The sequence below is a fragment of the Pseudorasbora parva genome, chromosome 17 (genome assembly GCF_024679245.1).
Source record: "Pseudorasbora parva isolate DD20220531a chromosome 17, ASM2467924v1, whole genome shotgun sequence".
Taxonomy (NCBI): Eukaryota; Metazoa; Chordata; class Actinopteri; order Cypriniformes; family Gobionidae; genus Pseudorasbora; species Pseudorasbora parva.
In genome coordinates this window covers 4,021,381-4,035,119 of record NC_090188.1, presented here as the reverse complement: position 1 = coordinate 4,035,119, position 13,739 = coordinate 4,021,381, and the positions used below count along the sequence as shown (strand labels likewise).

The 13,739-nt window shown below is 37.0% G+C and overlaps 1 protein-coding gene across 1 annotated transcript in view; it reads right to left on the bottom strand.

Moving 5' to 3' along the window:
• disc1 (DISC1 scaffold protein) overlaps window positions 1-13,739 on the bottom strand; it is a 98,211-nt gene that overhangs the window by 16,205 nt on the left and 68,267 nt on the right. The window contains exon 11 of the mRNA XM_067422281.1: window positions 8,811-9,051. Within this exon, the coding sequence (XP_067278382.1) occupies window positions 8,811-9,051 (241 nt within the window). The remainder of the gene's footprint in view (window positions 1-8,810; window positions 9,052-13,739) is intronic.

Genomic DNA, 13,739 nt, shown 5'->3' with positions numbered 1-13,739 from the left:
AAAGTGTGTGTCCAATAGCACAAATGCAATAATACAATTTGTAAATTATATTAAATTAAAAATAATGCATATCATTATTGTCTATACTTTACTATACACATATACATATACGGTATACGTATTTGTACCGGTTCGGTATGTATCTCTGTTTTGAAGTCAGGGTTCGGTACGATTTCAGTACAGCAGTTTTACAAAATTGCTTTTTATTTATTTGTACATATAACTATAATTATAGTTATTTATTATAATTATATTATAGTTAATTATAATTATAATTAATTATTTGTATATATATGGTATATACAGGGAGTGCAGAATTATTAGGCAAGTTGTATTTTTGAGGATTAATTTTATTATTGAACAACAACCATGTTCTCAATGAACACAAAAAACTCATTAATATCAAAGCTGAATATTTTTGGAAGTTTTAGTTTTTAGTTTTAGCTATTTTAGGAGGATATCTGTGTGTGCAGGTGACTATTACTGTGCATAATTATTAGGCAACTTAACAAAAAACAAATTTATACCCATTTCAATTATTTATTTTTATCAGTGAAACCAATATAACATCTCAACATTCACAAATATACATTTCTGACATTCAAAAACCAAACAAAAACAAATCAGTGACCAATATAGCCACCTTTCTTTGCAAGGACACTCAAAACTGAACAGATCAGTGTTTTGATCTGTTCACCTTTAACATTGCATGCAGCAGCAACCACAGCCTCCCAGACACTGTTCAGAGAGGTGTACTGTTTTCCCTCCTTGTAAATCGCACATTTGATGATGGACCACAGGTTCTCAATGGGGTTCAGATTAGGTGAACAAGGAGGCCATATCATTAGATTTTCTTCTTTTATACCCTTTCTTGTCAGCCACGCTGTGGAGTACTTGGACGCGTGTGATGGAGCATTGTCCTGCATGAAAATCATGTTTTTCTTGAAGGATGCAGACTTCTTCCTGTACCACTGCTTGAAGAAGGTGTCTTCCAGAAACTGGCAGTAGGACTGGGAGTTGAGCTTGACTCCATCCTCAACCCGAAAAGGCCCAACAAGCTCATCTTTGATGATACCAGCCCAAACCAGTACTCCACCTCCACCTTGCTGGCGTCTGAGTCAGACTCGAGCTCTCTGCCCTTTACCAATCCAGCCACGGGCCCATCCATCTGGCCCATCAAGACTCACTCTCATTTCATCTGTCCATAAAACCTTAGAAAAATCAGTCTTGAGATATTGCTTGGCCCAGTCTTGACGTTTCAGCTTGTGTGTCTTGTTCAGTGGTGGTCGACTTTCTGCCTTTCTTACCTTGGCCATGTCTCTGAGTATTGCACACCTTGTGCTTTTGGGCACTCCAGTGATGTTGCAGCTCTGAAATATGGCCAAACTGGTGGCAAGTGGCATCTTGGCAGCTGCACGCTTGACTTTTCTTAGTTCACGGGCAGTTATTTTGCGCCTTGGTTTTTCCACACGCTTCTTGCGACCCTGTTGACTATTTTGAATGAAATGCTTGATTGTTCGATGATCACGCTTCAGAAGCTTGGCTATTTTAAGACTGCTGCATCCCTCTGCAATATATCTCACTATTTTTGACTTTTCTGAGCCTGTCAAGTCCTTCTTTTGACCCATTTTGCCAAAGGAAAGGAAGTTGCCTGATAATTATGCACACCTGATATAGGGTGGTGATTTCATTAGACCACACCCCTTCTCATTACAGAGATGCACATCACCTAATATGCTTAATTGGTAGTAGGCTTTCCAGCCTATACAGCTTGGAGTAAGACAACATGCATAACGAGGATGATGTGGTCAAAATACTCATTTGCCTAATAATTCTGCACTCCTAGTATGCTGAAAAAAATTGTGTCTGTCCTTAAATTAATTTAATTATAACTAAAAGTTTCTTAAAGCTAATGCTGTAAAACATATATGGAGCCCTCAACTAAGGCTTCACATCGTAATATTAAAGTTAACAACAGAGCCCAAATATTAGCCTCAATTCAGTTATTTATTTTTACATATAATAATCAACACTCATAAGCTTCACGTAAAGCAGTTTATGCATTAACTTCTAAATTAATTATAATTTCTTTTTTCTCCAATTCGTTGTTAAAATTTAGGGAATTATTTACACACGGTGGTTGTCAAATCATGACAGATTTATTTAAACATAGGCTACATTAAATAATCCAGATATCACTAACAGGTTCAGAATATATAGGCTAATATAATGAATAAATAGGCTCATATAATGAATATATACGCTAATATAATGAATATATAGGCTAATATAATGAATAAATAGGCTCATATAATGAATATATAGGCTAATGTAATAAATATTAAGGCTAATATAATGAATATATAGGCTAATCTAATGAATAAATAGGCTCATATAATGAATATATAGGCTAATATAATGAATAAATAGGCTCATATAATGAATATATAGGCTAATGTAATAAATATATAGGCTAATATAATGAATATATAGGCTAATCTAATTAATAAATAGGCTCATATAATGAATATATAGGCTAATATAATGAATATATAGGCTAATATAATGAATAAATAGGCTCATATAATTAATATATAGGCTAATGTAATAAATATATAGGCTAATATAATGAATATATAGGCTAATCTAATGAATAAATAGGCTCATATAATGAATAAATAGGCTCATATAATGAATAAATAGGCTCATATAATGAATATATAGGCTAATCTAATGAATAAATAGGCTCATATAATGAATAAATAGGCTCATATAATGAATATATAGGCTAATCTAATGAATAAATAGGCTCATATAATGAATAAATAGGCTCATATAATGAATATATAGGCTAATGTAATGAATATAGGCTAATATAATGAATATATAGGCTAATGTAATGAATATAGGCTAATATAATGAATATATAGGCTAATATAATGAATATATAGGCTAATATAATGAATATATAGGCTAATATAATGAATAAATAGGCTCATATAATGAATATATAGGCTAATGTAATGAATATAGGCTAATATAATGAATATATAGGCTAATATAATGAATAAATAGGCTAATATAATGAATATATAGGCTAATATAATGAATAAATAGGCTCATATAATGAATATATAGGCTAATATAATGAATATATAGGCTAATATAATGAATAAATAGGCTCATATAATGAATATATAGGCTAATATAATGAATATATAGGCTAATATAATGAATAAATAGGCTCATATAATGAATATATAGGCTAATGTAATGAATATAGGCTAATATAATGAATATATAGGCCATCAGTGCTGGCACACCCCTATATATTATAGAGTTGTCTTTCAATGCATTTGATAATTCATACTCATTAACCCTTTAGAACCTAAAGCTAAAAAGGGGCGTTTTCACATATTTTGTTTTTTTGACTGTAGAATTATAACACAATGTGCTATCCTCAAGTGCAAGGTGTTATTTTTTTTTCAGAAGACAACTGGCTTTCAATAAATTACAGTTATTGACCCTCACTGTATATGGTAAGTTTGAAAATAGAATTTAAATAGGCAAAAACTGCAAAAACGGGAATACATTTTACTGCTTTTTATTGAGAAAAAATCAGAAACCCACTGAACGAAAGAATCTAACACTTTAAACTTGAAGAATAAACTATAATACATATATACAAGTCTTTTTGTGACACTGGGTTGCAGAGTTTTCACTCAGGAGCCTTTTTCTTTACCCCACGGCCCCTCTGAGGTGGTGTTGTGGAGGGCCCGATTGCTTTTGTACAAGCCACACTGGGGAAAAAACAAAACAAGCTTGTATTACAAACTCACAATATATGTATAAATGTATTTTCCATTATAAAATAATACATTAAAGCAAAATTGTAAAAAAACAAAATAAACACTTATAAATGCAACCAAATAACAATGACGTAATAATACAAAATAATTACTTACACACATGCCAACACACACATGTACACATCACACACATGTAAACACATACACATGCATGTAAACACATGAACACAGACAAACACATGAATGCCATGCATGCAAACACATGAACACATGAACGACATGCATGCAAACACATTTGAACACACGCAAACACATGAATGTAGTGCATGTAAACACATGAACGACACATGCAACGCATACGCGCGTGTACACACATACACACACACACACACACACACACACACACACACACACACACACACACACACACACACACACACACACACACACACACACACACACACTATGATGCATGAAACAGGGATATTTTTAACTAAAACATTGAAACTATGCCTATTTCACCGACATTTCTCACAGTTTCAGCATAGAAAAGACAAGCTTCACTTACCAATCCATGTCTAGATCAAGGGTAGCAACAAATGCCTCCTCAACATCTGAATATGCAGTCTCTGGGTCTGAAGAGTCCCTCTCAGCCGCTTTCCAAGTGTCAAAGATAAACTCAATAGCCTCCTATCTTGTATACACTGTCTTCACCATGCTTTTGTTCTTTTTTAGTTCTGTTTTGGAATCTAAAAATCCATAAAACTCTGCCGCGCTCCGTATCTCCGTTCTATTCGCCCCTTCCCGCTCCCCCCCGAAAGCCACGGTGATTTGCCGATGGAAAACATGACATTACCGTAATAAGCCGTATATAGGCGGAAAGCGCAGGATGTCTACTTTCAGGAGCAATTTAAATTATTATGATAGTGCAAAGGGTTGAAGAGTTACGGTAACTTCAATACAGCTTGGTTGGCTGTGTCGTCGACGACACGTTCGGTTTTAAAGGGTTAAGTAGACCTAGTTTGACATTCATTACAAGATTATTAGTTAATACATTTCAAAATGCACCTGCAGACTACTTTTCCAGTCATGAATTTTGCTATTGAGGATTTCTTAAAAATTCTGGGCAAAAATCTCATCTTGTTCTAGTAGCAGTATTGTATTATATTATTATTGAATATTATTTGTATCCATTAGATAATTGTCCATTAAATAACTTTATTATATTAATATTATATTTTTACATAAATATTCATATAGTGTAACTAATATGCTGTGCAGGCTTTATTGAGGATGAAAGTGGTGAGAGGAGCGGCAGTGAGTGGGAGCTGAGAGAGGAGGAAAGCAGCACATCTCCTCACCTTCAGAGTCCTGGAGGAGTGTTAGGAGGAGTGGCTGATCTTCAAAAGACATGAGACAAAAACAGAGAGAGAAGACACAGCCATGCACTTACAGACAATAGAGCCCTGCTGAGCGGAAACATATTACAACCAGTTAGAGAAAGTTATGAACAAGAAGATAAGAGTGGAAATTAGAGTCATTCAGAAAATGAATGGTTTTTATGGAAATGGAAGGAGTCGAAGGAACAGAGTTTCTATTTGTAGACCTTTCTCATTTTGTCTTTTATAAAGCACAAGTATACAGTGAGGAAAATAATTATTTGAACACCCTGCTATTTTGCAAGTTCTCTTACTTCATGGAAGGGTCTGAAATTGTCATCGTAGGTGCATGTTCACTGTGAGAGACATAATCTTTAAAAAAAAATCCAGAAATCACAATATATGATTTTTTAAAACTATTTATTTGTATGATAAAGCTGCAAATAAGTATTTGAACACCTGTCTATCAGCTAGAATTCTGACCCTTAAATACCTGTTAGTCTGCCTTTAAAATGTCCACCTCTACTCCATTTTATTTCCTAAATTAGATGCACCTGTTTGAGGTTGTTAGCTGCATAAAGACACCTGCCCACCCCATACAGTCAGTAAAAATCCAACTACTAACATGGCCAAGACCAAAGAGCTGTCCAAATACACTACATACATTGTACACCTCCACAAGGCTGGAAAGGGCTACAGGGAAATTGCCAAGCAGCTTGGTGAAAAAAGGTCCACTGTTGGAGCACCTCATGGGGTCTCAGTGATCCTAAGAAAGGTGAGAAATCAGCCCAGGAGTCCCCTGGTCAATGACCTGAAAAGAGCTGGGACCACCGTTTTTCAAGGTTACTGTTGGTAATAAGACGTCAAGGTTTGAAATCATGCATGGCACGGAAGGTTCTCCTGCTTAAACCAGCTCATGTCCAGGCCCGTCTTAAGTTTTCCAATGACCATTTGGATGATCCAGAGAAGTCATGGGAGAAAGTCATGTGGTCAGATGAGACCAAAATAGAACTTTTTTGGTCATAATTCCACTAAACGTGTTTGGAGGAAGAAGAATGATGAGTACCATCCCAAGAACACCATTCCCTACTGTGAAGCATGGGGGTGGCAGCATCATGCTTTGGGGTTTTTTTTCTGCACATGGGAGAGGATGACCGGGGCCATGTATTGCAAGATTGTTGGGAACAACCTCCTTCCCTCAGTTAGAGCATTGAAGATGGGTCGAGGCTGGGTCTTACAACATGACAATGACCCGAACCACACAGCCAGGATAACCACAGAGTGGCTCTGTAAGAAGCATATCAAGGTACTGGCGTGGCCGAGCCAGTCTCCAGACCTAATCCCATTAGAGAATCTTTGGAGGGAGCTCAAACTCATGTTTCTCAGTGATAGGCCAGAAACCTGACAGATCTAGAGAAGATTTGTGTGGAGGAGTGGGCCAAAATCGCTCCTGCAGTGTGTGCAAACCTGGTAAAAAAAAAACTACAGGAAAGGTTTGACCTCTGTAATTGCAAACAAAGGCTACTGTAGCAAATATTAAAGGGTTACTTCAGCGATTAACATATGGCTTTGTATCAGTAGAAACCCTGGAGTATATTCAAATGATCGTGCTCCCCCCTCTTATATCCCCCAGAGACGAGAGATTTATGCAATTTATATCTGGAAAAATTCCTCTCGTGGCGCAAATTGACGATATTTGCGTCACGAGAGGAATGATTGCCCAAAGCCTAAAGACTACAGCCAGCAGAGGGAGCCATTTCCGCATGTTTTCAACTCGTGCATGGGGAATGGAGATCACACTTACAGCACAGCTCAGCTATAGGCATTAATTTAAACGGATGCTAAGCAATGTAAGTGTTTTAACTTCTCAAATTAATTTCTATGAAAGTTAAGCTTCCAAAGGCATGAACTGAAAACGAGTTGTGAATGTATGCCGCGAATGTGGTCGCGATTACCTCAGCTCTCATCACGAGAGCTCATCAACTCATTTATGACGTTAAATGTAATCTGACTCCTAATCTGAGTCTGCTGTAAAACTCACGCGGCAACTCGATCGTTATATTGAACACACACGTTCAGTATTTAATTGTAAGAACTCAGTCTCTATAATCCAGTAGCGGTGGCTTTGGGAATGGCCTCACAGGGCAGCGAAGCATTCTGGGAATTGTAGTCTTTCATCCCCATGAGACAAAAATACATTTTCTGTCTTTTCTCTGTCTAGAAAGCACCAAATTAAAAAATAATTTCACATTTCTACTATATTAATGACCCAGTTTAAATACAGATTCATCTTCCCAGCGCTGAAGTACCCCTTTAACATTGATTTTCTCAGGTGTTCAAATACTTATTTTCCTCGCTGTATATTGCAGTGTGAGATGTTGCTGTACCCTAAGGTTAAAATCTGTCAAAGATGATGTGCATGTATAAAATTGTCAAAACTATACAAAATTGTGCTCATAATCACACTAACAAAAATGATCATGTTTTTCATCTGATACCATCAGTGATAACATTAACCCCAGGGCTCAAAATTAACTTTTTTTCTTGGTAGCACTGCGGCTCCCAACTTGCAAAAATGTAGGATTCTCACCAGGTATCAAACTAGTGTTGTCACGATACCAAAATTATGATTTCAATACGATACCAGACTAAAATACCTCGATACCAATACTAAATTGATACCTTGAAGCTAAATTACTAAAGAAACCCTTTAAGTTCCGGTGATGAACGTGGAAGCGCAGAGGATAGAGAAAAACAAAACTTGGTTCTCGTGAGAACTAGCATATTCTTACCAGAGCGCCCTACGTCATGCGCTGGTAAGTTAGAGATTACAGTTTGAAAAGGTTTAAATATGGCTATTTTTATAACACAAACGCATCGCTTCTCTCCAGAAGGCCTTTATTAACCCCCGGAGCCGTGTGGAGCAGTTATATGATGGATAGATGCACTTGTATGGCTTCAAAACAGAAACAGCCATTCACTGCCATTATAAAGCTTGGAAGAGCCAGGACATTTTTAATGCAACTCTGATTGTGTTCGTCTGGAAGATGAAAGTCATATACACCTAGGATGGCTTGAGGGAGAGTAAATCAAGGACTAATTTTCATTTTTGGCTGAACTATTCCTTTAAATGAAATAAAATCAGAATCATTCTCGCGTTTTGCTGATTCCCTGGGTATTTTTGTTTATTAACATTTGAATCAGGCTTCTTGTCCAGTTGAGAAAGTAAAATTCTCCTTTACTTGCCCCTTCAAAAAATCCTTCTTTCTTCCGCTCTTTGCATTTTTCGCGCTAGTTATCTCCGTCACGTTTGAAAGGGAGTGATTGATGGCTAATATTAACCAACCTAAAGCCTGCTTTAAAGTTAAGAGCGTAAAGATGAAGATTAATCGGTTATGTGACAGAACGGTGGACAGTATCAGCTCACTGTGCAATAACTAGTGAATGTTTTGTAGAGTGAATTAAAACAGGTCACACCTCAACAATTATTTGCACTTGCACAAAAGCTGACAAATATTTTTTGAGAATGCAGAGACTAAATTCTGGGCGCATATGCGACCAAAATGGTCACAATTTCGAGCCTAGCTACTGTATCATATTTGATAGGAAAATGTATTATTACCTTAGTGAACTGCGAGTGCTGGAGATCAGCCTCAGGACACCAGCGTCCCCCAAGAGCCGTCAGCATGGCACAGTCTGCTTCCTCTTTAATGAACGGCGGGACATCTGAACCTGATCCAGGCATCGCGGGGAGATCCTCTGTTTCTGAGACGCTGGGTGAGCGCTGATCGAGGCCTTTTAGGAGAAGATGGCAAGCCTCCAAATCAGCCTCCCAAATGTGTTCCAATGGTGGACATCCACAGCTACAGTGAGAAATACAATAAATGACACTTACTTTGAGGCTTTGTCTTTATATGCAACATTCAGACACTTTAAATCTTAAGTGCACTAATAATTTGGGGGAGTTCCTCCCTAGTACAGAGCAACTACAGTTATCTGAGCTCTTGTCAAAGCGGATATATCAAACTAATGGAGTCTTTCCATTAATTTTTATGGAAAATAAGATGTCTGAAAGGATGTATATTCATGAAATTTCTTCGCCAATGGCTTTGCAGCACTTTTTGTCTGCACTAAAAATCAAATCAAACCAAAAGAGCATGAAATAAAAAATGTATAACTATAAGTTTAGTTTTAAATCTTGGAATCAAGGCAAAGAAGTTGCTCCACTTTTAATATTAGATGTATATTAAAGTAAAAAAATAGAAAAAAAGAAAATAAATTAATACTTTTATTCAGCAAGGATACATTAAACTGATCAAAAGTGACAGTAAAGACATTTACAATGTTACAAAGATTTATATTTCAAATAAATGCTGCACTTTTAGCGTTTCGATTCAAAGAATCCTTTTCAACATTGATCATAATCAGAAATGTTTTGCAGCAAATTCTCATCTGAGAATGATTTGTGAAGGATCATGTGACACTGAAGACTGGAGTAATAATGATAAATTGAGCTTTGATCACAGGAATAGATTACATCTTAAAATATATTCATATAGAAAACGGCTATTTAAAATTATATTTCACGATATTTATGTTTTTTGATTACATAAATGCAGCCTTCTTTAAAAAATATTAAAAAACTGAAAATAATGGTAGAGTATAAAAAACAAGATTGCATGAGCTACTATTCAATCACAGCGTGAAACCTGGTGTGAAAAATCACATTTGAGGACATTTAAGGCGAGACACGGCAGGTGAAAACATCGCTTTTTCATGCAGTGGTCAATTTAGAGATTGTGGGCCTGTTTGCTCCCTTTACATGTAAGCTTTTATGTCAAATTAAAAAAAATATGTCGACATTACACATTAATGTGGTTAATTCACTATATTTTGTCAAATTAAGAGTTTTACCCGAAATCATCAAAAGTTATTACAACGCGAGCTCCCATGCCGTCTCCATTCATGCCTGGTATCGTTGTAAAGCTCTCAGTGCTGTGTATGAGACTATCTAATCCAAATATGGGCATTTCCTTTGTAGAACTAACCAACCGCGTAAAGTTTGCAGCCGAAAATCACATCTGATTGGCCGATGTGAATTTCACGTGCCGCCGCTTCCTTGTGTGTCTCCGCCTGAGAGAAAATGCAGACAACGCCGAAATAAGCTCATAAACGTTCACAGAAAGGACAAAGTAGCAAGGGAAGATAAAAAGAAAGTAAACAACAACAGATTAGATGACGAAACCCTGTCAGAATTAGATTGAAATCGTTATAGATGGACATACAGCAAACAGGGACAGTTTTTTGCTGTTTTTGTGAATGTTATGATGCGTGTTTGTGGTTCTCTTCAGCATAAGGCTTTTGCTATTAATAATTTATTAATTTACATGTGTTTTAAATGTTATACACTGTTGATATAAACAAAGTGAGTATATTTTTTGTTTTTAGGTCGGTGGAAATGTATGCAATTATACAATACAACACTTTAAAGGCTGTTTTCTCAAAATGAGTTCTCTCTCACACTCAGAGTTCGATATTTCCACTTCAGTAGCATCTACAAGCACCAACTTTTCCGGTCTTATACTTAACTATATTCTGAAGGCTCTTACAGAGGGATTTGTTGATATATATATCATTGATTTTTCAAGGCTATTGTCAGTATTCAATAATTTACTAAAGCACAAAATAAGATATCCAGAATCCCCTCTTTAAAATTCCTCTCATCTAATATGTCAACAAATAGAATCAATAATTTTGAACCTGGTCCTTTCCAATTTCCAGATTTTGTTTTAGGAAATATATGCAAATGAGCGTATATTTCAGTATGCAAGGCCTCATTTGCATATTAAAACATTATTTTATACAAAACTTGTAATACATTTTTTTTTTTATGTTATACCAGTAATAAACTGGAAAAGTTTCATAGTGATATCTTGTAATTTATAAAAAATCCCTATTCACCCGTAGGTTCTCGCCTTAAGAGAACTGTTCAGAGCTTGAAGGTATCTGATTCAATGCCATGCTATTAGTAGTGTTCGCTAAGGACAGACCAAAAGAAAGACTATCATATATCATAGACAGAGGGACTCTTTTGTCTTCAGTGTTATATATGTCACTGTATAAAGACACTAAAGCTCCCTGCGGTCTCGTCCAGTCCATGCACCTTTTGTGGGCAAACTCCTCACTTTTTGTGAGAGCGCACAGAGAGGACGATAATTACGGTCTTCACACCCTCTGTCTCCAGAGACAGACAGCTTCCTAACAGACAGAGCTGTACTCTCTCCAGAATCCCCATCAAACCTCTGTGCTCCTCCTGGTGGCTTAATTCAGCTGCCACACAAACCTACAGAGATCCATTTACATGTTTGTGTTTGGTTTCATGCATCATGAAGAGCTGAGAAAGTAAAATAAATGTGTATAAAGGATCTCTGCATGACTCGACATGTCGCTAAAATATTGGATTCCAATAGAATTTGAAAGTTAGAATGCAGTCAAAATGCAGATTTTCAACAGAATTTGGTTTCAGAATGTTGATAATGTTTAGCCTGACAAGCCAGAGCCACATCAAGATGTTTGGTCTGGAAACTCACCCGACAGCTCAATCCGAGGGGCGGATAAACGGTTGTCTTTCAAACTCCCTCTGCACGCGATAGTATAGCGCTACAACCAAACAGAGCAACGAATGTGAAGCAGAGCTTATTGATTAAACATTCGCCGTATCCGGTCGGCAAAACTCCGAACACATCTTCCCTTCTTAAGAATGACTTCAGTGCCGTTCTTTGTTCTTTTCTCAGAGAAAAGCTTAACTCCAAGTCTTCCAGAGTCGCGGTGAAAGCTGATTCGAAAGACCGCCGTTTGCCAGTTTCTGTGTTTACTAGAAGCACGAGCGCAACTCTGCCGTCATTATGTTAAGCCCCGCCCACCGACTCTATACACGATGTGATTGGCCCGACCAGAGTTGGGCGTTTACAGCTCAGAAGGGTATTGAGAGTTGCTAGACGACACTCGCGGCAGATTAGATTTGCTGCCACTAGGGTGCGTCTAGATTTCTAGACTAGATAATGTTGGCTTCCAAAAGAATTTGAATGTTAGAATGTTGCTAAATGTTGAATGTCAGAAGAACTTGACATGTTAGAATGCCGTTAAAAAATGCTGATTTTCAAATAGAATTTGATGTGTTACACAAAAAAAAAAAAAAAACACGTTGCTATATAGTACTAAAAGTAGTTCTTTGGCTTGTAATTGTAGGGGAACCGCTTTAAGGCCGTGTGTCCACCAAAGCGTTTTTTCACGCTGCTGGCTGGCGTTTTCAATTGTTTTCAATGAGAGCGCCGCGTTTTTAGAACACCTGGAGCGCACCGAGGCGCTGAGCGAGTATTTCACGCTCACGCGCCAAGCACTCTGCGTTTTTTACTGGTCGTCAAGAGTTGAAGAATGTTCAACTTTGAGTAAAACGCAGCGCTCATCACTGTCACTTTTCACCCAGCCGTCCAATCACGTCCATCAGATGACAACAAGCAATAATAACGGAACAAAAACAAATGCCAGAGCAAATACTTTACATTGTATCTGCAATTTTAAGTAGAATCAATACAGGAACAAACTACCTGTGAAAGAATTAGAAAGACCTCCGCGGATTTCCCGTATCATAACAACAAGCAAGTCTCAACTGAGGAGAAAAAACGCTGCCTGCCAAAACGCTCTCAAGCGCTCACAGCGAGGCGTTTTCAGCTGGCTAAAAACGCTTTGGTGGACACACGGCCTAAGTGCAGAATAGCTCCAAATATTGGTGATTCAGTGGTTCTTCAGTGGTTCATCGGTAGTTCTTTGGGATGACTAAAGTGCTATATAGCATCATTACCATTTGCAGAACCTGTTAAGCCCCAGTAGGGTTCTTCAGCGGTTCTATGGGGTGGTAAAGGTGCTATATAGCACCACTGCCATACAAAGAACTTTTCAAGCCCCTTTAAAGGTTCTGTACATGCCAAAGAACTACTGTTGGTGCCGTTTAGCACCATTATTGAGGAAGAAATATGCTATATGGCACCTCTACTAGGTTCTACATAGCACCATTTGACAAAGGTGCTGTAGAGCACCTTTAAAGATATGGTGCTATGTGGCACCAAAAGTGGTTCCCCTATGATTACAAGCCAAGAACCACTTTCAGTGCCAAATAGCACCAATTTTTTAGTGTAGAATGTGGCTAAAATGTTGACGTTAAAATGTTGCTATATTTTAAATTCAATAGAATTTGACATGTTAGAATGCTGTTAAAATGTTTGATTCTAAAAGAATTTGATGTTAGAGTGTGGCTAAAATGTTAAATTTTTTATAGAATTTGACATTATAATGTTGCTAAAATGTTAGATTCCAAAAGAATTTGACTTTAGAATGTTGCTGAAGGTTGAATGTCAATATAATTTGATGTGCTAGAATGCTGTTCAATTTTTTATTGTCAATAGAATTTGATGTGTTAATATGTTGGATTCCAACAGAATTTGATGTAAGAATGTTGCCTAAACTCACCCATCACTGCTAGATACAATAGTGA